Below are 24,954 nucleotides of genomic sequence, written 5' to 3'. Positions count from 1 at the left end.
CACATACCAAATTTGTAAAATCACTTGACAGAAAAAGATAATGTTTAAAACTTTATTTATGCTCCCAAAATAAACAGTCAAAGAAAAATAATAATAAATAATATGTATATATAATATGTAGGTATAATATAATATGAATAAGGACCCACAAAATGTGAAAGTAACAGAGGTAGGAGTCTAAACTAGCTTCTTCTATGTTAAATGTTAATAGGGACTGCTGTGTGTGCCTGTTTGGATTTCTTTTTTTTTTTTTTATATAATCACGAGTGCTTTTTTAAAACCCCATTTTACAGCTATTTTTACAGGATGCTGACAAGTCAATTCTATACAAAATGTTTTTCAGATTCAAAATAGATTTGATACACAACTGGATGATTTTCAGTCAAAGATGCACAAACATCATCAACATAATAACTGAAAACTTCGGGTAAAATAATACTCATTATTTTTACACAACATGGAAAAAAAAACAAGATAACTATTTCCAGGAGTTGACCTAAACAGGTAGACACAAGAAGTGGTAGTGAGTAGTATGCATAATATGCAAATTAACATTAATAATGGTCATTAAATCACAGGAAGCCCGAAAGTATATAATGAAAATACTGCTACTACTAATAAAAATAGCCCTTCATGAATCATCGTGTTTTAGAAAATTTGCCAATAATTTTGATAATCAATGAACTGTTAAACTATCCATGATGTAAAAAAATTTTCAACATTCACTAGTTTGTGCTTTAGAATTTGTGAGGAAGTCATTATCTTTGGGTTTTTTTACAGACAGATTCATCTATAACAACAGTTATTGTTAGTTGTAATGCTACACAAGTCCAACACTGAAGGAAATAAATCTACAGATGAGAGGATGTCGAGTATGTGTTTTGCCTAGCTTGGCACAAATCCTGGAGGTATGGGGAAGCCCTCTTAAAGGGTTAACTTATGCGTTTTCAACCTGGACCTTATAAACCCACGTGTCTCTGTGACTAACTGGGATGACATTTTTGTTTTTTTTTAATTGGTCCAGTCCTGAGTGAGCACGCTGCAGTAAGCAGCAGTGAAACAGGTCTGACAACATTATGGAGAGACACCTTTTTTTTTTTTTTTTTTTTAGAGTAAGGTCCTTTTTGTTGAACCAGAAACAGTCACAATATCGCTCTGTTCAAAGCTACCAGGCCCCTTTGACAAAAACTCAGTAATCACTAGAGCAGGGTTATATAAAAGCATATGATGCAGGCTACAATAACTCCCCAGCTCTTTGTTCCCTTAAAGTTAGCCTTGTTGAGATAGTTTAACCATTATTTTGCAGAGCAAAATCATATGTCAACGTTCATCGAAGTTCAAAGTCCCTAAACATTTACTTCCACAAACAAATGCAGGTTCAATTGAAATAAACTGACTTTGCTCTGAAACTGTTATTAAATATTGCTGACTAAGCTTTAAATCTTGAAATAGAATTTCTATTAAATGTGACTACTGCTAAACATTTTCAAAATGTCTCAAGCTAGTTAAGCTAGAAGACGGTAACAGGTTTGTACTGCAACCTCTATCTTTCAAATGGAATGTAACAGACCTACAAGTTGAAGAACATATAGCAATGTACAAAGAACGATAATTAACACCCAACAACCAAACACTACAGTCAGTAAGTCAGCAGATTTAAAGCATTCAGTCAAAAGAAACACTATGATATGACTATGATTACCACAAACTTATCTCAGAAACACAAACAGCAGAATCTAACTATGCAGTAACATCACTTTTTGCTCCTCCTTCCTCATAGAGAACAAACTGTGGTGGAGGAAAAGGCTTTAGAGAATTTGGGAACTTGGGAGTGCATTTGAAATAGTTTTCTAAAGTGCATTAAAGATTGGTAAGTAGTCAAATACCTTTATCAAGATTTCAAATATACATTTATTATTGTGACCAACCTGCTTTTGTTCCTTCCTTTTGCTTCAGAGCACAAATGGTAAGTTATAGATCACAGATCATGGTTTATAACACGCGAAGTGCCACTTGGCATTATTAATGATGAGACAGGAAAACAGCAGTCATGGTGACTTTTTAGCTTATCATCTCTGTAACACAAGTTATTTGTCAAGATCCTATTTTGTTTGTTTTTTAAGCTAATTATTCTGAGATAACATCTAAATTAGAGGGTTAGTGTGGGATATCAAATATTGTTTTCTCACCATCAGGAACTAAATGTCTTTATCTCAAAATAGCAGGGTTTTATACTTCATGGTCTGGCCAAGAAGCTTTCATCTTGGGACTCTGTCTTGACAAAGTTGTAGGCCATATTAGAGTAATCATATCAGGAGAAAAGCAACAGGCCTACACATATTATTACAGTTTGGACCATCTAATCCAAACAATATTTTTGGAATACTGTCTGAAATTTGTCCATAGAATCTCAAAACCTGTCCAGTATCAAAATAATTTGGAATATTTTGCTTAATAAAAATAAACATTTGTACAGAAACACATTTATAGTCCTCAAACTAAAGATGGAAAAAGTAACTGTTATTGTTTTGGCAATGATACTAAAAGATTTCAAACAATACTAGGCAGTATTTCAGTAAGCAGTGACGGTGAGATAACACTCGAGAGAAATAAAACAAAAATTATTTGCTATCTTGATAAAATCAGAAAATTCAGTGATGCTCTCAACAAACTGTTCCTTCAAGGTAACATGTAAAAGCAAATGCGGCTGCTCTCAGCTTCTAGAGAGGGGTGGAAGATAAAATTCCTCATCAGCATCACCTCATGAGGCTGTTAACATCCTCAGACTTCCAAGAAGAGGACTGAGGAAAATAGAGAACAGTCAGTGCTGCCCAAAACATTTCACTACGCCTGCAACTGAACTGGTTAACAAACTGGGGCGCCCAAAACATTTTACTTTGATTGGACAAATATGTACAGAGGTACACTGCATTCAGCAAAGATAAAACCTTTTAAAGTTAACTAATTATGACACCTTATTACGAGACCAATATCACAAAATTCTGAGATATTCAATTCTAAGATAATTTCAAGATAAAATACTAAAATATAAGATCAGGATCTTTCAGATATGAAACATATATAGCACAATTATGAGATGACCTCAAAATTATAAAATAGTAATAGTTATCAGAAGAAATGCATAACAGAAGTAGGAAAAGGTTTTCTTGTAATTTCGAGGTAATTACTATTTTATTATAAAACTGTGCTACTTAAAACGGTTACCTTTTAATTACGAGACACATATTTCATAATTATGAGAACTATATATAGTTTTCTTGTTATTATGAAATGCAAATGCTGTAATAATTGTGGGATTTTGTAATTGTGAGATATAGATTTATAATTATGAGAGTTTTCTTGTAATGACAAGAGACGGATCACATAATTGGTGCACAGTTTTCTCGTCATTTGGAAATAACGATATGATTATGAAAGAGTTTTGTTTGTAATTATTACATACAGATTTTGTATTCATGGAGTAATCTTCCTGTTATTACGAGATACAGATCAGTTATTTATGAAACTTCTTGAAATTCCAGAAACAAAGGTAATGCATATTTCTTAATTATTAAATTATTTCTTGCAACTACGAGAAAAGGATCTTGTAATTATAAAACTGTTAATAATAATTCTAATTTTGTTAGATATCAAAATTATGGAATACGCATCTCTTAATTAGGAGACAGTAGCCTTCTAATAACCCTTAGTCATGAAGCATGGTAGTAAGATATGAATCATGTAATTGTGAGATAATTGTCTAGCATCTTTACAATTACATGAAATACAAGATAACCATAAATTTGTTTTTTCTGTGCTGAATGCAAAGCACCTCTATAAAAAACATAATTTCCTCATGGTATCGTGGATTTGTCCTAATATTTTGTATTGAAGTTGACATTATGAAAACAGAAAGTTGGAGGAGAAAACACAGTGAACCATCTCAGGCTCGGCTCCAGGGCATGAGCCAGGGCTGGGGAGGAGGACCGCGGTGGCGTCACTCGGCAGGATGTGCGATGCTGAACGGCTTGGTCATCCCTCTGATAAAGGTGGTGTTCCCTCCACAGTCCACATACTGGTACATCTCCTGAGACACCTGCTCCGAATGGCCAAAGTACGTTGTGGTGACAGTCACTCTGCAGAGGGTGGAGATGACACAATGTGAGGACAAAAACACACACTCTACATACAGAAAACAGATTAGAAAAAAAAAAAACAGGCATGCAAAGTGGATAGGATGAAAAAGGTCCAGGAGTTTCTAACTGAATTAAAATGAATGAATTTCTCATTGAGGTGAAAAGGAGCCACATGCACATTTAAAGAGGTTCTTTCCCCAAACAAAGACACAAAGAGGAGGGAAGACTAAATCATGCTTGCATGTGTGCTGACTCAGCAGGGAGGATATTACATGAGAAAAGTTGATCCACAGGAGAAACAGATCTGGAGGCAACCCAGAATGCCTGAGAGCTGTACTGCATTATATTCTGTTTATGTTTTAAATTGTTACCTGCCACCTGAATTATGTTCTCCTTTACATAAATAAAAATATTTCCACCATAAATTGGTGCAGAAAAAACCTGGCTGGAGATAGTTCTCCTCGACGTTATCAGACTATAGGTTTGTTTTTCACTGCGTGAGAGGATTGATGTGTGTTGCTTAACGCTAGCCTACACAGCGCGATTGAGAGGTCAGCAAGCCGTTTGTGACAGAGGGAATGTACCTCGGGAACAGGTGAGCAGCCAGCCCCTTGTGTGAGTCCGGCGTGACTAGTAACAGTGTAAGAAGATGGCCTCCGTTGTCGTCAGCGTTTGGTCGGTTCAGTTTGTCATTTGCAAAGTGATAGTAATAAATAAACACACACACGATCCCTTTCGTCCCAGAGGCGTCCTACAGAATATGTCTCTTCATCCCAAACACATTTTCATTTGTCTCCAGGACAACAGGACGCCGTTAGTCTCGAGCCCTGGACTACAGACCCCCATTTGACAAGATTTTGTTTCAGGGTCCCCCATCTGATAGGATTTTAGGAAAGTTTACGACCAATAGTCATTCATTCTGTCATTGTGTTACTTTTGGGTGGAATTACAAAGAAATTAAATTATTCCCAGTTTTGCTGGGGACCCCTTGGAACCCCCTCAAGGACCCCTGTGGGTTGCCAGACCCAGCTTTTTTAAAACTCAGTTTTGTCCCATGTTCTTCTGCTTTTGATTAGAGCTAGCTCATGCAGGCATTACATGTGGTAAACATAATGTGTATGTACAGAGAGACTGAGACATAAGGGTATACTGTTGAGGGGTAACGTCACATTACATTCAAGTAACTACCAGTGTTCTCTATAAATGAGCCAATCTATTATGGTTAAAATAGACCTGTCAGAAGAGTAGCTTATTAGTATAAGCTACTCTTCTGACAGGTCTATCATATATTAATCTGTTAAATGGAATGAGAAGAACAACAAAGAGCTACTGAACCTTTTCTACCTCAGATGGTACCGATACATGAAATGTCCAGGTCTGGCCCATGGACCAAGATGGATATTGCATGTAAACGATGTTGTGAAATTAGCTAGCCAGCTAACGTTACCTTAGCTGTCTGTCAGTCTAAGTGACACTTTGGCTGATAATCTAGCTAATGTTAGCCAACAACGCTAGGTTGACTAGCTATCACCAGCTTTCAACAATGTTGCAAACAATTTTTGTTTCCTTCAATTTGATCTGTTACCGCAGGCATGACTGCCCCCCCCCAACAAAAAATATATATTTCTCATTGGCTCCATGTCTCACTTGGGCCTATTTTGGATTCAAACTGACAAAAGGTGACAGGTTTGAATGTCTATAAATAATCAGAGATCATCACAACTTACTGCATCATGACGACGATGTTGTGGACCCTGATGGTTTGCAGAGTGCAGTAGTCACTGGAAAATAAAGTGCCATTAAATGTATACTGTGGGCCAATTAACAAATGACAATCTTTTCAAGCATGAAGAAATCCCTTCTTCACATGTTAAACCTACTGACCTGGGTATGGGTTAATGAAATTAAGATTAGCCTCATGTAAGGTGGTATTCTCAAATTCACAGAAAAGCCACCATTCTCCTAATGGCACTGGCACCCTGTGGCAGTCTGTAACTCCCCATGTTCACCATTGTTCAGTGTATGTTACCTTTAATTCCTAGTGTTCCCTAGCTCTGTTAATTGCTTTAATAAAACAAATTTCGTGTCAACCTTGTGTCCCAATATCACTGAGCTGTGAACCATCACATCTAAAACAAATCTTTTCAACAGCAGTTTTTTTAGTTAAGAACCAATATCTAGCTAAATAAAATTCTCTTAATTTATATACGCATTTTCTGGAAAAAAGACCACTAGCTGCACTCTGTGGGAGCTAATGGGAGCTAGTGGAGTCCTGTGGCACTCTCTAAGAGCTAGCTTCCCCAGAGAAGGTAATATCAAACATATAGTAACAGAAACCATTTATTCCCTCTTGGTCCAGTAATCATCTGTATTATGTTCAGTTTGAAGGATGTACTGTGTAATGAAAACCATGTTTGTATTGTTCATTTTCTTTTAGTAATAGCGATGCTAGTCTCATATGTGATTTTGCTTAAATGTTTAATGGGTCATGGTGAAAGACAGATATACGATTTTGTGCATAAACTCCAGGTTGAACAATTTCAAGTTGTATAGAAGAATTATTATCTGCTCCCAAAGAAAGGAGGACGATCCAGTCGCAACCATTACCCATGACCCACATCCATATACCTAAAAAGATAAAACAATATTCTCCTCTCTTATTACATAATTTCTTCTTTTGCGACTTCACATTTCTTCTTTGTTTCTGTTTAGTAATTATTATTAATTATGCATGCTCTTTGGATTTTTTTCTATCACAAGCCAAGATAATTTAAGACTGAGACAGAGGAGCCAAAGTGCTTTGTAACTTTTTATCACAGAAAGTTTTAAAGTTACATCGCAAAAGCTAAAACAGTGAGTTGGGAAGTTACTTCTAACTAGACATTACAGGTCTTATAGGGTCAGGTCATGCTCCAGGTTACGGGTTGTTAAGTTCCTGTAGTGCTGTGTAGTTTTCACTTATTGGCCCACCTATATGCTGATACCATTGTGATTAGCCAATATCGGCAAACATCTGCTAAGTGACATTAGCACAACTAATCCAAATGCTCTAATCTTGTATGTAGCTGGTGTTCCACTCTACGGTATTATACACAGTACTTACTACATGTAGTTCATCTCATCTGCGATGATGGTGGGGACCATATAATCAATCTGAAAGCAGAAATGGAGACCGAAATAAGAAAGAGTCAGAGATCTACGCACAGAGAGGAATATAAATAGTCAACAGACTAAAGTGTACCTGTTTCATGTCCAGAGGACTGATGGCAGTGATGTTACTGATGCGTGATTTACCGATCACCGTCTTGGCAAACTGCACCTGAGCTGTGACGTTGGTCACCTCTACGGAGTAGTAGTTGTTGTTGGTGATATTAAGAGTGTTCTGGAGGAGAATGAGCAGTGGAAGAGTTCATTAGTGTAATTTGTATACTTCTAGCAGTGGCCACACGTTTCCTACTATTACCACGAAAACACAGTGTGTAACACAGAGTGTAACATGTCATATCACGGGTGTGTTTGCGGGTGAGGGTGGTGTGGGTGGAGGCCAACCATCCTTTCCGTATCACACTCTCACTCCCACATATTCAGTTTCACTCAGAAATATGTCACATTACAGAAGATACAGACACTCCAACTTCCCTTTCACTTGCAAGTTTGCTGGGCAGATATGTGAAGAGATCTGAACTGCGATTTGCTCATCTAGCCAAAGTCTGAGTGAAGCCACTAAAAAGCTGTAGGAGTGGGCATCGTTAGGATTATATCTTTATCTTAGTCATACTCCTATCCTGTTTTTTTCATGACTGAAGAATTTGTTTATTTTAAAAATGATCATTTAAAAAAGAAAGACTAAATTCAGAAGAGATTACTATTTTAAATAAATACCTAAATATTGTTTTCAGTGGAAAATGTCTAATAGCCTAATATTCCTGACATCAAAATACTGAATAAAGTTTAGGAAGACTCAGACGTCTGTCAGTGTCAGTCGTTCCTCCTCCCTCTGCTGCAGGGTGATCCACTGCCTGCAGGTACCACTGGTAAAGAGGAGGCGCCAGTTTGTCTCAGGCCACATCCACACCACTACGTTTGTTTAAAAACTATGGCTGTACGATTAATTGACATGTCGTCATGTGCGATTACATAACCGCAAAAAGGGTGCGATTTAATTAAACAGAAAAGGTGTGTGTGACACACTCAGGCTGCTCATTATCCACGCCCACACCGGGCTCCCACATGTGCCTCTAAAACAGAAATGTGCAATGAGAAATGTGATTTATTAGCAGTGTGCCAGTAACTTTTAAGACAACAACCTACTTTTTATTTAATGTTATAATACTAAGACACTCAGGTGTACTAGCTCCTCCTCCAGGTTGTGGATAGTGTCTCTGCAGTGGACAGATGTAGATTTAGTCAGAGTCACGATACCAGTGTGCCAATATATGCTCCTTCTAGCCACCTCCTCAGTAGAGCAACATGATCCCCTTGTTCTGTTTTACTAGTTATTGTTATACATATTGTTTATTCAAGTTGAGGAATACACATTTTGAAATGTCAGTATTTGAGCATTTTCCTTGATAATTAAGCAAGTAGACTCATAGTACCATTTGTTCCATTATAATTGCTAAATTACTGTTTTTTTTGTTGTTTTTTTTACAAATCATGCAGCCAGTTTTAAAACGAATATGATCTCCGCCCACTCCAGTGTTTTAGCTGCGTATCAGAACTGATCTCTGTCTATATTAAAACGGCTGAAAACGCACATCACGTGGCACACATGCCGTAACAGGAACAGTAAACAGGAAGCAGGAAGCAAGAATGTGACTGTGATGGCAATGAACAGACTGGAAGTCGTCGCAAAGTAAATGGCGATATGCACAGTGCAAGTCTAGGCTAAAAGTGTTATTTGCACGGTACATCATATTTTAATAAAAATACCAAAACTAAACTCTGTCAGTAGCATTGTGCTGCTTTGCATGACTAATAAGACCCAATTAGGAAGGCAAACGTGAGTGTGTGTCATTGTTTTAAAAGTCCTCCGTTTATACCCGTCCGGTTTGAAACGCTACCTGTAGCAAAAAGTCTGTCATTCAAAGCGAAAACGTAGTAGTGTGGATGAGGCCTCAGCCCGCTCCTAACTTTCCATGACTTCCTTTCCGTGAATTTGCCAGATCATCAACATCACACTTGAAACTGGATGGAATATTATGATGATTTGATCCCCACACAGATCTGCATATTAGCATATAATATAATCCAAAGGCTTGACAACTAGTGCAGGTGCAAAATCACCTGTGTTGTGTACCAACAGTATGGATTGGTGCAGTTTATATCAAATAATTTGGAGACTCAAAAATCCCTTCCCTCTCTCTCTCTGAGAAAAAGGAGGGGGTAGGAAAGATTTCCTCCCCTGGAGGTTGGCCTTTTGACACGCAGAAACTATAGACATCGCCTGGGGTTTGGTAAGGGTCTGCAGAGACTCAGACATGCATCGCTTAAGGACGCCGTAAAGGTGTCAATAGACACTTGAAAGCAAAAGAAGTGTCCAATCCCTCTCCCTCTAGGGTGCCTCAGGACATCAAAGTACCGGACGTTCTGATCCCTTTTCCCATAGAATGGCTGGACCATAAAACACCACTCCCTTCTCTTCTTTTAGCTGATGTGCAAATTTGATAAGCCAGGAATGCGAAAGGGGGACACTTAACAACTCCTGCCTTCTTAAGCTAAACAATGTTTCATTATAAACTGTTGTTCTGTTTAACCAATAACCCTTGCTATGTTAGTAATGGCATTTGCCTCCATTTGAGTAGTTACGTTACCTTGTTGTTTTAAAGAATCTAAATAAGTTAATTTTGCAGTGTTTTAATTTTCAGCAAGGTTAATGACATTCCTTCATTTTATGTGTAACCAATGCTTGTTCACAATACTTTCTGACAATTCCTTTAGAAAGGATATGATAAAGAAATGTCATCCTATACTCCATTAATTTTCCAGCTCAAATTTAAGGTTAAAAATGACTAAATTCCCCAGCTCCTGAGAAGATTGTTTTAGGATTAATCAGAGCTATCGTCATGTAACCAGATCTCCCCCAAGTGGACAAAATAAGTATTACATGCCATCGTCTGAAATGCCCTTAATGCATAAATATCACTCTGGATTTTTCATGTCCAATAATCTGATGCCATTTGTGTGTCTTGCTTATATTCTCTAAGAACATGTAACAGCCAATATATCCAGAAAGCTAGTTAAATTCTTCTCCTCTGATGCGATTCATTCTGAAATGCTAACATTTTACAGTTGAACTACTGACAATTGTTTTTCCTTTTTATCAAGTGCTTAAACTAAGAACGGACCGTTTGGCAATTAAGGTTTGATTGTGGGAAGATATTTGATTACAATACGCGCAAATAGTTTTGACTGATTAAATATTAAAAGTCAAAGAAAGACAGTCTCTCGGAAACCGGAGACAAACCCTCCCTCTTGGGAAAAAGGACTACCCTCTGGGAACCACGCCCCAACAGACAAAAGCAGCAACCCACACTGTCTCTCACTCTCTTGTCCTCTGTTTGTTTCTGACTCTCCAACTGTGCTTCGGCATGCGCCTAGCGTGCTCCCTCTCCTGGCAACGCCCTGGAACAACAAAGCCCTTTTGTTTGTTTTGCTTCGATATGAGATTGACTGACTGATTTAAGATAATTGAGCGATTGTTAACTAACTGATCACTAGTGAATAATTGTCTAATTATTAGCCATACTAGGGAATCCCTAGACCCTGGGCGAACGGAATATCGGGTGGTGCCCCGCAAAACGAGAGATTTATGGATTAATATTTTCTGAATATTAAAATTCATAATTTGGTATGAATTCTCATTTTTAAACAATGTAGTCATCCTACACCTGAAATCATTACAGCTCATTCAAATCATGACTAACACCTGTTCCGTTTTACATTTCAATCATCACGTGGTTTCTGATTTCTGTGTTATTAGTTCATCTTCATCTTCAGCTGTGCCCCTGACACAGTTCCATCATTTGAGCGGTTTTCACTTTAAAGTGGTTGGAACAACACAGATTCCATTTCTTCTGTTGTTGTAAACTTTCAGTTAATTGCCATATTGAGCCCTTAGAGCAAATTATTATCTGTCATCAGTTTATCCTGTGACGTACCAAACTATTAGCACCTGTGCCTTTCTGAGGTTACCGTTTATCCACAAGGGGCAGCAATAAAGGTGATGGAAAAATAATCATTTAATAATGGATATTACAGAGGGAAATGCTGAAATATATTTATACATCTGAAGCAGTAAAAAATATTGATGTTGAATTATACCATCCTGTACAGCTACTGTATTTGCTGTATTATCTGCACCACACGAGTTACACCTGTTAGTTCCAGTAGTTTCAAGTAGGGATGCAACGATTACAGATTGGTACGATTATTGTCAGAGAAATAATCACAGTTTCACGATTATTATCCATAAATTAATTTCACAACACTAGTAATGACTTAAGTTGATTTTTCATATGTAATTACATTAACAATTATATTTCTATAATATGTAACTAATATTAATACAAGAGGGATATTAACTTCATTTACTCCCCAGGGGAAATTGTTATAAAAGGGAATAAACTGAACTGTTATGTCATAAACTCTCATCCATACGTATGTTTTTTGAAAATTGAGAACATCTCTAATGCAGTGACTGAAATGCAGTTAATTGGTAGCCTATAATCCTGAAAAGTCTATAAGCTCCTGGTGTTATATTAAGCTGATGATACACGGAGCAACTTTTAATATTGCCTAGCAACATTGCTCAAAAAGTTTCCCCGTGTATCATCAGCTTAAGTGTTTTACACCTGGCAGCATTTTATCAACACAGCCAGGAGAAGGCAACCGGATGTAACGTTAAATGTTCAGTGACTGAAGGTCATGAGAGGACTATGTTCTTCCATAAAGGCCCTTTCAGAAAAGAAACGATTTGCACTGCGTGGAAGCTGCTCAGCGCAAAACTTCAACTACTTTGAGACTCGTGGACGCGAGCTCGCCATGCGGTGCACATTGCTCAACGCAGCAACAAACTGCCCTTGCGTGTATCAAGGTCGGATCCTGACAATTTCAAAAATAAATACAGAAATAAATGCTCAATAAATAAATAAACATCCGATTAAATGCACAAAAACAAATAATAAATGTAGGCAGTGGTTAAATTATACAATAAGACATAAATCTCTTTTAATTGGCTTCTTTATTTATTGACCTTTGTATTAATTACCTTATTTATTTATTGTCCGTTACAATCTTCAACTTTATTTATTAAGTACTTATTTTTTAAATGTATTTATTCGTGTGTGTTTTAAGATTTTTGTCTGTTTTACTCTTCCTTTGCATTTTCTACTCTATTTATTTTCCTATGGTATTTATTTCTGTCTGCTCATTTTACTTTTCTTTATGCATTTCTGACTCATTATGCAAATGAGGAGGGCCTGTGTCTCAAGGAGTTAACTTCTCCCCTATTGGTGGACCAGTAAGACAGTCAGAGGCCTCCCTTCAGTGAACTGAGGTGTTTAGCAGCTGTATTTGAAAACAATACTACCAGCCATGTCATTTAGCAACATACATGGACACAGAACTCTGACACGGAGCAGCTCGTTGCCCTGTGCCTATGAGCTGCTGTTTCAACAAAAAGGCCATTCAGGGTGAAAATTCATCATGTTGTGTCGGGAGATGCAGAGACTCAACCAGTGGTGAGTAAGAAATACTATGAATAATACATGTATTTTGTTAAGCTATTTGCTATGCTAATTTAAGTAGTGTTAAATGCAATATAGACTAAAGATCTTAAGCTAACAAATAAACTAATTTTGACCGTTATTAATAAGCCGAATTTTATGCTTTGTTAAATGTGATTGCTATTAAGCCATGTTTTATACTTGGTAATGGAGTCAATTTAAAGTTTACTGCACTTTACCCGTCGACATGATTTAATAGACTAGTTAATGTTCTTTCATGTCTTACACAGAAGACAGAGGAGGACATAAACATATTCGTCAGAGGACAAGAAGAAAAGATGAAGGAGAAGGAGGAGAGCAACAAAGAAGATAACCCAGAAACAGAATAAATTCTTTCTGCTTTATTAGCTGCTGCAGTGCAGGATGAACTAAGGATAGACCCGTTTCTCAACTTATTATTCTAAGTCATGCATTGAAAGGGAAGAAATGCATAATAAATCCTGGGACAAAATCATTTGTATTTATTGCAATTATTATATTATTTGGAAGCACGTCACAATTGAGAAAAACACTAATGAATTAATAGCTGCCAGATGATGTCATTGTTTATTGTCAACTGTTCAGCTCTGTTTACCAGCACTGCAACCTGTAGGTACCCAGATTTTTAAGTTTAATACTTGCATGTTGCAAACCAAAAGGAGAGAACATAATCAAACAGTTGTATTTGTTTATTATTTGCACATTTTCATCCCTAGTGCCACTGTTCTTTATTCTGGATTAGCAGGATCTAAAAAACATGTCATAGCTGAATCAGATGATTGTGAGAGTCAGTTTAGTTTTCATTAATTGTAAAGTAGTTGCCTTTACATCCAAAGGTGTCTTTGAGGGTGAACTGATAAATGGCAACCCATCTGTTGATGATCACTAATGAATGTTCAATTGTGGTCCTAGTTATCCACAACTCAAATCAGAAATTAAGGAGAAATGTGTTTTATAGCACCTCAAGAAGACTTCCTATCAGAAAGGAAGGTATTTCAATGTTCAACAGCAGTACTTCAATCTCAAAATTGATACAGAAAAAATGTTTAATTTTAAATCTTTATGTAGTCAGAGTTGTCCGGAACTCAAATGTGATAGCCTAGTCATTGTCAGGAATTTTGTATTTAATGTTTTCCCAGCAAACCAAAATAAAGTAATTTTCAAGTGTTCACTTTTAATGGACACATGTAACACGTTTTATACTTTCTGTGAATATCATTATTTTCATACTGTATACACTGTGTTAACACCTTAGTCTGATGTAATTTCATAAAGTGTGTTGTATGTGGTGATCGTATCGCGGACAAATGAGATTTGATAGTCTCTTTTTAGATACAACTCTCAGACTTCAACACTTGTCTTTGTAAAGAGAGAAACTGACAGAATAAAGTCTCTAACTCTGCCTGCCAGCTCGCTCTGCTGAGCTAACAGGCAGAAAACTGAATTTACCATACAGGGTCGAATATGTATGCACTCCAAAGTTAGCTGCTGCTAGGTGACCTCGCATATGGAGGCAGAAATGCAGAGAAATGTAAAACTACAGCTGACAGAAATAAATACCATATGGGAAATAAATAGGGTAGAAAATGCAATGGAAGAATAAAACAGACAAAAATATTAAAACACACACATAAATAAATACATTTAAAAAAGAAGTTATTAATAGGTAAAGTTGAAGATTATAACAGACAATAAATAATGAAGCTAATTAAAAGAGATATATAAATTTATTTCTCATTGTATAATTTAACTACTGCCTTTACTAATTTTACTTTATTTTTGTGCATTTAATCAGATGTTTATTTATTATTTCTGTATTTATATCTTAAATCGGTCAGGATCAGTACTCCATAGGAGTGGCACAAATTGAAAATAATGGATCTCAGAGCAGTGGTGCTGTTGTTGCGGTGGGTCGGAAAGGTTACACCTGCTTCGTTTGTTTACGTTGCACTGAAAGCTTGACTCTCACCGTTAGGGCATCGATTGTAAGTGACACGTTTATATTTAATTTCCTACCAACTTGCCATGTTATTTAACTCAGTTGTAGGCCTATTACCTTTACTTGTGCGCGCAAAGCTGGGTGGTGATCCTGCAGGTGCTACATCAAGTTTAATGTGGTTATTCGCTTCTTTAGCAGCAACCGTTTTAACTGTGACGTTTTAAAGCGCAGTTAATAGTGAAATCCGGTAATCACTGCATCCCTAGTTTCAAGCTGGGGAGCCGAAACTTACCGTGATGTTGAGATAGACACTGCGCTTCTCTTGGCTGTAGCTGACAAAAACAGACTTCACCCCGACGTAGGACACATCGATGGAGCGAGGGAAGAGGAAGAAGACAGCCAGACTGGACAGCAAGAGGCAGACCACCACTGACGCGGACACATACAACTTCCTGAGGAGGACATAAGACAACCATGTGACTCCCCGACCAAACTGACAATCTGAACTACATAGTGTTACACACATTTCATTTCACATTTTCATCCATTCTTTCCCGTCTTAAATAATTTGAAAATGTTGATGCTCTGAATGAATTTAATTGTAGCGGTCAGTTTGAATTTTGTCCAAGAATCAACTCCGCCACATCCCTCATCTGTGTGTGAAATAGTTTTGATGATACTTTCATCCTCCAACTAGACAACCAGCAGGCAAACATTACTATTACCCTGTTCACCTTAATAGTAATCCACCAGGAATGTGCACTTGGGTGTATTTGGTTGGTGAATGCAGTGCAACTTTGCTAGACAACCCTGCGTTTTTTTTACCAGAGCCCTCTGCATTAACGCAGAGGGCGTCTGTTTTTTTTAAAGCAGTGTTAATGTTAGAGTTTTTCTCCATTGCTTAAACACCATCTCTAGGCTTTTTAACTAAAATTTTAAAACCATAACTCCATTTTTCAAAAACCACACCCATTTCTCTAAACTCTTCACACAAATGCCTTCATTTCTCATTTCCTACACCATGTGGTCATTGAGAAAGCTCTGACATTCAATATTGGTCACTCAATCAGCACAGGTTGAGCTCAATTAGCACACAGCTACCCAGGTGGGAACACAAAGAGTCAAAACTGATAACACACCAATCAGAAGCTTCAATAGATAGATAAAAAGGGCCAGCGTCAGTTCATTCAGTTTTGGAACAATGGATCCAGAGAAATCTGAAGGAAGAGGTAGAGGACACTAGAGAGGAGGAGGAAGAAGAGCAGCAGCAGTATGGAGAGGAGGAAGCAGTGAAGAAAGAGGAACAGTAGGAGTTGGAGGAAGAGACAGGAGGAGGAAGATGAGGAGGTGGAGGAGGCGGAGCAGGAGTAGGGAGGATGAGTAGGTGGAGGAGGATGTGGAGAACAAGAATCTCTGGCCTGTCCCAGACCAGACAGGAAGCTGGGGCAGAATAATTTGTTGTTTGGTGTGTTGTACCGCACACTAAAGAATAAAAAATGTGTGCGAATGTATAAATTTGTTATTTGTTTTGTGTTCATCATGTGAAAACGTTTTTGAGGGGGAGAACCACAAGCAACATTACTTATAACCAGTTTTTGTTGTATTGTTTTGTATTTATCTCACCAGTGTGTACAACTGTGTTGTAGTGCGTGTGTGTTAGTGTATGTGTGTGTTTTGAGGGCTTGTGTGTCATGTCTGAGGGCAAAGTTTAGTTTTTCAGCAAGACTGAATGGTTTTGAGTCGAGCTTCATTTTGCCCTGAAAATAGGATATTTGAGGAATTGGGTGAGAAGTTGTGGATTTGTGTTCAGAGTTTGGATAAAAAGAGGCATCATTTCAAAAAATGTGTTTAAGCAATAGAGGAAAAAGTAAAAGTACAGCCATACAGAACAGGTCTCAGGGGTATGCTGTAAGTGGATGCACAATGTGTTGGCTAAGAATATGTGCATTGAATGCTTTGTTCAACATTCTGTGAAATTGCCTATCCCCTTCCTTTCTTAATGGTGACATGAGTCATGTGTTTGTGTTCACTACACAGGTGGAGTCACAACACAATGTTGAGCCAGTATAATGACTGTGCCAGGATTTCTTCCAACCGGGATCCATATTTTTTTATATTATACACACACACACACACACACACACACACCTCCTCTCTTTCACTCCTAATCTTAATAATCCAATGTTGCTGTTTTGGGATTTATAGCTGCTACATTAAATAGATTAACAAATGACAATGCATTTTCCTTTAGACTAGCAGTACTTCAGAACTGGGCGGTTACCTGAGAGCAATGCAAACATTGCACAAATTATTTTTGAGCATGTTCACTAAACTTCAAAAGGTCCTTCAAAAGGACACACACACACACACACAAAGACTTACGTCCTCCTGGGCCGCAGCCTTTGGTCACTGTATGGAATCAATGCCACAAGTTGATTTTCTTGTCCTGAAACACAGACAACAATCCATGATCAGTCTGTGGTGCAACAGAAGCCTGTTTTACACCATCTCCTAGTTTACTTTAGGACCATCACTGGATATTGGAAAATCATGTGGCTATGGAACACACACGCAACTAACTTGTTTCTCTTCCAGTTAGACTACCCCAGCCCCTAACTGTGCACACAGTGGCGTTACCTCTGGGGATCCTCCCGGTGCCCTGACATGTGGGGCACGTCACACTGTCCCGCCCTGTGAACTCCACGTAAGGAAACTGGGAAATGTCTCCTCCCTTCCCGTCCTCGGTCTGGGTGTCCTCCAGAGGAGAGGTCAGGCTGTCCTGACCCTCATCGTGGCCTGTCCGCTTAGTGAGGTGGGAAAAAGACTTCCCCATAGTCACACCTGGAAGACACAAGGCAGAAGATCCGTCTGTGTCTCACGCTGGCAGCTAGGTATCTGTCCATACCGGAGTTCAACTGTTGGCTGATGGCCAGGGACCAATGGAAACCATTGCAGACGAGAGCAGAGCTGCTACGATCAGTCGATTCATTAGTTGATCAACAGAGAATCAGTCAGCAACAATTTTGATGAGCAATTTAAGAAAAAAAATCTCAGGTTCCAGCTTTTCAAATTCTGGCTGATTTAATTATTAAATATGAAAATAATTGTTAGTTGCAGCCTAAGAGGTGAGGTGGGCATACATGGCAGAGCTCTAACCAGTGGAGGACTATGCAAGTGAAGACCCTTGTATCTCGTCAAGTGCCTTAAATTATTGTCAAAGCTTTAAAAAAAAAACTGATTTTGACTGACTGAAACTGATTTTTTAAATCTTTTTTGAAAATACTGATTACTCATCACGTTGATGGGAGAAAACACTTCCAACGGTAGGCTGTAGTCTTTTACTCACACACTGTGCCCGTAAATCATTTTACCAGTTTGCATGCATCTATTTTTAGGGGCATATGTGACTGAATTTGTCTCACTGTAGAGCCCTGCATGGTACATATAGACATGGGGTTACCCTGGTGCCGCTTGCTGGCTAAATAACCACTTAACGCTATGAATTGCTTAGTAACCCATCACCCAGACATTCGTCTTTTAGCAAATCAGCACAAAAAACACAACAATTGCAGAGTGTCATAATGAATGCAATAAGTTGATTAATCAATTAGTCGGTCAAAACTATTTTGATAATCGAATATAATTTTTCAAGCAAAAATGTCAAACATGAGGTGTGCTGCTTATCTTTGTCTTACATTACAGTGAATTGAACTCTGGACTGCTGGTCTTCTTCTCTTGTGCTCTAGGATATTGTGAGGGGCATTTCTCACTGTTTTAACACCAAACAATTAATCGATTAATTTAATAAAAACCAAGCAGATAAATCAATAATGAAAACAATCGTTAGTTGCAGAACCGCCAGCTTCCTCAGGTTCTATTGGCTTTGATTACAAAAGTAGTTTCAACTACAGCATGATAACAAATTAGCCGTTAGCTCATTGGAGATACTGATGTCAGGTGAAAAAAAATGACAAAATGCTAAAAGGCCAAACAGGCAGATTACCCATTTTATAGTTTGTCTCCCCAAAATTACTGACAAGTAGGTAACTCTCAAATATCAACATCTATACCAGCCTCAAAACTTCTGCATCAATCTGGCTATAGTTTCAACTCCTGTCTGTGAAGATGTCTTCAATCGACCTTTTCCACTGCGTTTGCCTCAATGCAATAATTTTTATGAAATGTACAATGAGGCCATTGATGAAGTCTGCAGTCTGCCATAGCTGTATTATTAACACAAATAAGAAGTTTTATTATATTAAAACTATCACGAGCTGTGACTCTGCTGCATGGTTATTATTCCAGTCCTTGACTGAGAGACTAGATAATCATTTTCTTGTTTTTAAATGATGTGCACCTATGAGGAGTTCCATCACGCCCCCATATATTGTCTGGACTGTTCCTAGAGGCTCCTGCTGGAAGGTGCAAGCTTCATTTTGTGCATGTGCATATGAACACATGCCAACCTGCGACACGACAGAACTTCAGCAGAAGTACCGGTTTGCTGTTAATTTAACCACAAAGTAATTGACCTTATTAAGTGGATCAGGTTTGTCTTCTGTACTGGGGTAGATGTCACCCCAGTACAGAAGACAAAATGCAAGGTCGATGGAGAGAGGAGGAGCAGGAGTTTGTTTTTTTGCAACGCTTGGAAGAGGGGAGTGCCCTCTCCTTGACTGGGTGAAAGACATCATGCCACAGCGGTGAGGCTCATGAGTTCATGCGGAGTATTTTACTGAACCTCCCTAAGATGTCCTCCCCACTAAGGTCATCATCAAAACAGTACCTGGAGCCTGTCTTTCAGTCCATGGCTGTCCTGCATAAAGTGTACCATCATGTTGCTGATACCATCATATCAGGGCAGGTTTTCTCAGAAGAATTTAAGTGGCAGAACGAGATCTTTACCCTCCAAAGAAGGAGTGTAACTCCTGGTGATCCTTCAAGGCTGGGAACTTGCCAGATTAGAAAAAGTCCTGCGTAAAAAGTGCAGGACAAAAATTGATTGAAAGTGTCAGGTCTTTCTTACAAGACAAAACTGGCCCTTTGCTTTACAATTCATGACATGTCTATGGACAATGCCACTGGCATGACGGTGAGGGAGCTCTGTTAGCCAGGGAATTTGCATCCACCCACTTCCTCTCTGAGCATAAGGGGCATGAGGAGTACATTTTGTGGAGCGATGGTTGTGGGTAGTTCCTGGAGAAGGGGGGTACACACAGATGTAATGTGATTCAGAGTCATTGAGAGGGGTCTAAAAAACCAGGAAATGACCCAACTGAAGATGTTGACGGGATTAAGAGAGCGAGGTCCAAGCCCAACCTGTATGAAGTCACACCAGTGGACCATATCTTCTTCCAAAATGTCACCAAACTGAGGCTCTGCAAGCCTGTCCATCCAGGGATGGTGACCCGACTATCCATGATGTCAGAGCCACCAGGTAACTGTCCAACTAAAACCACATCTCTCTCACCAGTCCAAGTCAACAGTCTTGATGTTGAACAGTTACTTGCTCCTGTTAAATGGTGATGTTCAAACTCTTGTTCACTCAGTGGAACACATACACACACACAGTTATTCACATACAGTTATCCACACACACATAAAGTGTGACAATAGCTGGTTACTGTCTGTGCAGCTGTGAGCTTGATGGGAACCATTCACTGTCAACACCCATCCAGCAGAAAACCGATTCTGGTCACCGGCAGATCGATCTGTGAATCTCCAGAAAATCTGGAAGTTTGGGTCCCAGGGAGACACCTTATTTCTCTTTTGGGTCATGAGCTGAAAAGGGTTGGAACCCACTGCTCTATTCTAATTTTTTCAAATGAATTTAAATAAAAGGAATTGATAATCTAATCATGGGTATGTTGATTTATTTAAATCTTATAGATTATAACAAAGGACAGTGTAGAAAAAGACAGTTTTCAACGGTCCACATTCATTTCAGGGCGGCTTAGATTGTAGGCTATTTCGGGACGGTTCTTTGAGGATGGTAAAAAAAAAAAACAAAGAGCGCAAAAACACAAGATTATCCCAGAAATGTCCCTCACAGTACCTACTATGTGTTTGACTCCCATAGTAGTTTTTCATGATTTGGCTATTTCAGAAGTGGGAATTTATTAAAGTGATTAAACACATTTAGCTTTGATAAAAAAATATTATTCATGGAATCATCATCAATACAAACATCATGTTTCTATGAACATCTTTCTTAGCTTGATTTTACCTCACCCTGTGTTACCAGTGCTTTCCTAAATATATGGCTGTTTAGGGCATTAATTCCATCATAGACGATTTCAAACATGACAGCAATACAAATGTGTTGGGCAGCACGCCACAGCTCCTGATAAAGAAAACTCCTCAGCAAGTCTCAGCAAACCGTGTGACTGTTGAAACCTGAGTTTTGAATGTCACACTTCTAACTTAAACTAAGTGAAGGCTGCTCAATTATAAGTTAGAGTTAGGCAACTTGGTTGAACAAAAACACCTTTTTGTCAGTGGGTCAGTAAGGATAGAAGTATATGTTAGTTCGGTGTGGTGTTTAGCCAGCCCGCATCGGTCAGTACAACTTCCTGCTCGGGTCACTAAATAAAATTACGTATCATTAATAACTTTTCTGTTTTTCACCTGTGAGATTGTTAAAAAAAAAAGTTTAAAAAAGGGTAACTTTAATAACCGGGAAGCCTTCTTGCCTAGCTGCTTGTGTTAGCAACATTTAAACCGGTGTTGCGGCCCTACTGGTTTCCAAACCAAATGGTTGCCATACGCGTGCCCGTGTTGTAGGCAGAATATTTCCACTTCTACTCTTCCTGTGGCTCGGTGTTGACAATAAATTCATGTTTTCACAGTATAGTCGGAGTTAGATCGTCACTGTGTAAAAGCATTCCCGTGTCATAGTGTGAGGGGGCTGTAATTCAGGGGTCAATATTGCCGAAGCCTCGAGAAAAACACTTTGATAAACATGTTGTTGTATTTTTTTAAGATCGCTCAAGGTAACCAGTTATTTTAGATCAGCCCAAAGTGTTACCTGGATGATGACGTGCTTCATCAATACGTGACTGGAAATCATTTATCTGTGACTGCTCGGTTAGCTCGCAGATACCGTGAAGAAATGGAATAAAATGTGTATAAATGAGTTCGAATCCAGCTTGACGCGATTTTGTAAAAAGTCTGTTTTCTTTCATTTCTTTTTCCGTATGTGGCTCTAATGTAGTGCTCACTTACACAATCATGATCGCCGCAGTAGATTAAAGATGCGACTTCAAACTCGCCAGGAACATGTTTGTGAATGTGTGACGAATCTGGGGATGGAGTCAGCCCGCAGCTGCTGTACACAACACGCGCACGCGTATGGCAACCAGTTAGTTTGGAAACCAGTAAGGCTACAACACCGGTCTACTAAGTTTATTAGCAAGTTAACGCTAACGTTAATACTGCTAACATTAGCTTAGTTTAGGTCTGCGAAATGGAAGCTGAAGCTAGTGGGCTAACAAGCCACGAAAGCAGTTAATATTTGATACATTGGCAGGGGACAAGTTAGTCGATGCAGCTAAAAACATTACCGTTATTCAATAAACCAACGTCAACAAGCAAGCCGTCAACATACCTCACCAGACTGACAGTTAGCCTGCTCGCTAACTGACGTTACCCAAGAGCTTTTCCAAAATGAACATTAACTTTGTAGTGGCCGGTATTACGAGAGGTAACGTTAATGTCCCTAACGTTAGCCCATTTAACATCAAACCCAGACTATCTAAGCAGATGTTAATGTGCGAAATGCTGCAATACCACGCAATTTCAGCGAAATAAGGTCATAGATAATTACCTGAATGTGACGCTTTAAGATTACCGCTGCTACTGGCTCACGCACATGCAATGTTGTTGATCCACTGATAAACAGACATGCGCGTGTGTGATACATTCAGAACCAGTGGACAGACCGGTTCTCTCACAAATTGTTCTTTTCACTTCCATGTAACGTTAAATGCCACTAGGACACAGCAGAGAATTCTTGAATGACTAACGTTAATACAATCACTTACGTTTGTCCTTAGTGGAGCTATTCTTTTATATATATTTATTTTACTTTTTTGTAAGTTCTAAAAATAGCTGCAGCTTATCACATAAGAAATCTTTGAATACTCATTTTGTCAATGTGAAGTGAAATGCTGAGGCATACTGTATAGATGTGCTGTGAGAATGATTAGAACAAAAAATATAAGTATATATAAATAAATATAAAAGATAATTTCACAGATGTGAGGATTAGTTTCTTGCTCTTGAGCAGTTGGCATCTTGCATGACAGCCTCTGCCATCAGCGTATGGATCTGTGTGAATGGGGTGAATTTGTCATGTATTGTAAAAACTCTGAGTGGTAGTATAGAAAGGCTCTTCATAAGTTGGCTACAGTATATTTACCATTTACTATAATGAAACAACCACAACAGACAGACACTGATTACTTACTTGTCCTGTTGACAGGAAGGCACAGGGAAACAGCTGACTATTTCAAGAGTGCATCTTTAACAAACTGCAGCAAGCGACTGTTTACACACAGTTGGTCTCATGTATGGCGGGAGCAATATTTACCAAATAATTTTAAAAAAAGACAACACACACAAAACTTTATATTGTAGTAAATCTACTAAAACTGTGATGTGGCATGTTGTCCATTCCCCCCTACAGAGCACAAATGCATCATTATAAACAATGAACATTAACTAATCAATAATGAACCTTCATGCCCAGCTACAGCAGTTTCTTAATCTTATCATTCATGTTTATGTTTTTGGAGAGCCAACAACTTATCTTCAAAGTTAAACGTATGCTTAACATTTAGCCTGTATTGCAATGTAATATTGTTCTTACTATGTTGAAATGACCAAGATGATAACAGCATGATAAGAGAACATTGTCTTCTGAAAGTTGTCAATTCACGTCTACAATTGCAGTTTTAGGATTCATCCACTTGGTGGCAGTGTTTACCCAAGTTCTCACATGTGGGTGAGGCCCTCAGTACTGATCCATTTCCACGTTAGTTATCAAAGTCCAGTCATGTTCCACCCGGCACCTGATTCAGCATTTTACCTCATAATTTATATAAATGATTCCTTATGTGGAAACAAGTCTTCAGAATGCAGAAGTGAGAGCAAATTGAATTATGTCAACCAATTTGGAGCTTCTTTTTGTTTCATAAAAATAACTCATCAAGCCACAATATAAGATTAAATGACTTGTTGAGACAGAAAAAAGTGTGATCTCATCACTTCTTGTAAAATGTTAATTTAGGCCTATAAGCTTCTACATGAAAAAGGCTAACCTTGTTGAAAAAAGGTAGAATTAAATTGGAAATGCAAGTATCGGGACGTTTTCTCTGAGACAATTTTTAACTTAGATTTAAATTTAGAGATGGACATTTGACTACATTTTGACAAGTTATCATGGCTCGAGAGTTTGGAGGATATCCAGGCTCGTGGCTGAGGTGCTTCCTGCTTATGACTACATTGCGATGAAAGTTAGGCATTTTCTTGCTGGCCTTGAAAAGGGGGTAACAGAGATGGAGGAGGATTGATTGGGGTTGTGTGAGCAGGCCAGGCAAGCTTGCGCGCCTGGTTCACTCTACTCCCCAACTCATCCGACCCGAGATGTCACTGCTGGCTTCTTGCCATGTCCAGACAGCCAGGGCTCGCAGGGGTCACATATTGTTAAGATATTCACCCCAGCCTTAAAAGTGTGTAAAATACATGGTACATGTTTGCACATGCAGCAAATGGGCAATTATTGGACACTTTAGGTACAGTGACCCTTCCCGTATGGTTGGGTGGCCTGTATTGGGAGCTGGTTGCTCATATATAACACAGGCTATTCTTCTGGGTTTTGATTTCATGCGATAGACTCAAGCCATTATGGACACTGGACTGCTCCATCATGGAGACGTCAACATTCCTCTCATTCAGGTGTTGGCAATACTATGCTTCACATGATGGCACCATTGTGTTAGGAATTAGGGTTTAGATGGCATCAAGATTCTTATTAAATAATGTAATAATAATTAATAATAATAATAATAATCATTCGTGGGAAAGTTCAGTGACCCACATGATACAAGTTAAG

The 24,954-nt window shown here is 38.5% G+C and overlaps 1 protein-coding gene across 4 annotated transcripts; it reads right to left on the bottom strand.

The window, feature by feature from the left end:
- Nucleotides 1–43: 43 nt before the first annotated feature.
- Nucleotides 44–22,799, bottom strand: LOC119907091 (transmembrane protein 106B-like). Of its 4 annotated transcripts, none has more exons than XM_038724676.1 (8): nucleotides 22,666–22,799; nucleotides 17,478–17,681; nucleotides 17,223–17,286; nucleotides 15,133–15,292; nucleotides 7,378–7,518; nucleotides 7,240–7,289; nucleotides 5,864–5,917; nucleotides 44–4,136 (listed from the first exon to the last, which is right to left on the bottom strand). In XM_038724676.1, the coding sequence occupies exons 2-8, from the start codon at nucleotides 17,671–17,673 to the stop codon at nucleotides 3,998–4,000; spliced, it is 804 nt and encodes a 267-aa protein (XP_038580604.1). In that variant the 5' UTR covers nucleotides 17,674–17,681; nucleotides 22,666–22,799; the 3' UTR covers nucleotides 44–3,997. The 4 variants fall into 4 exon arrangements, with proteins under 4 accessions (XP_038580604.1, XP_038580606.1, XP_038580605.1 ...); XM_038724678.1 differs by lacking the exon at nucleotides 22,666–22,799 and adding an exon at nucleotides 22,447–22,607; XM_038724677.1 differs by lacking the exon at nucleotides 22,666–22,799 and adding an exon at nucleotides 22,065–22,379.
- Between the last annotated feature and the right edge of the window lie 2,155 nt (nucleotides 22,800–24,954).

The sequence above is a fragment of the Micropterus salmoides genome, unplaced genomic scaffold (genome assembly GCF_014851395.1).
Source record: "Micropterus salmoides isolate LMB-PRFRI ecotype aquatic unplaced genomic scaffold, ASM1485139v1 Ms_hic_scaffold_17, whole genome shotgun sequence".
Lineage (NCBI taxonomy): Eukaryota > Metazoa > Chordata > Actinopteri > Centrarchiformes > Centrarchidae > Micropterus > Micropterus salmoides.
Note: the sequence above shows the minus strand (reverse complement) of the source record. Positions and strands in the feature narration are given on the sequence as shown.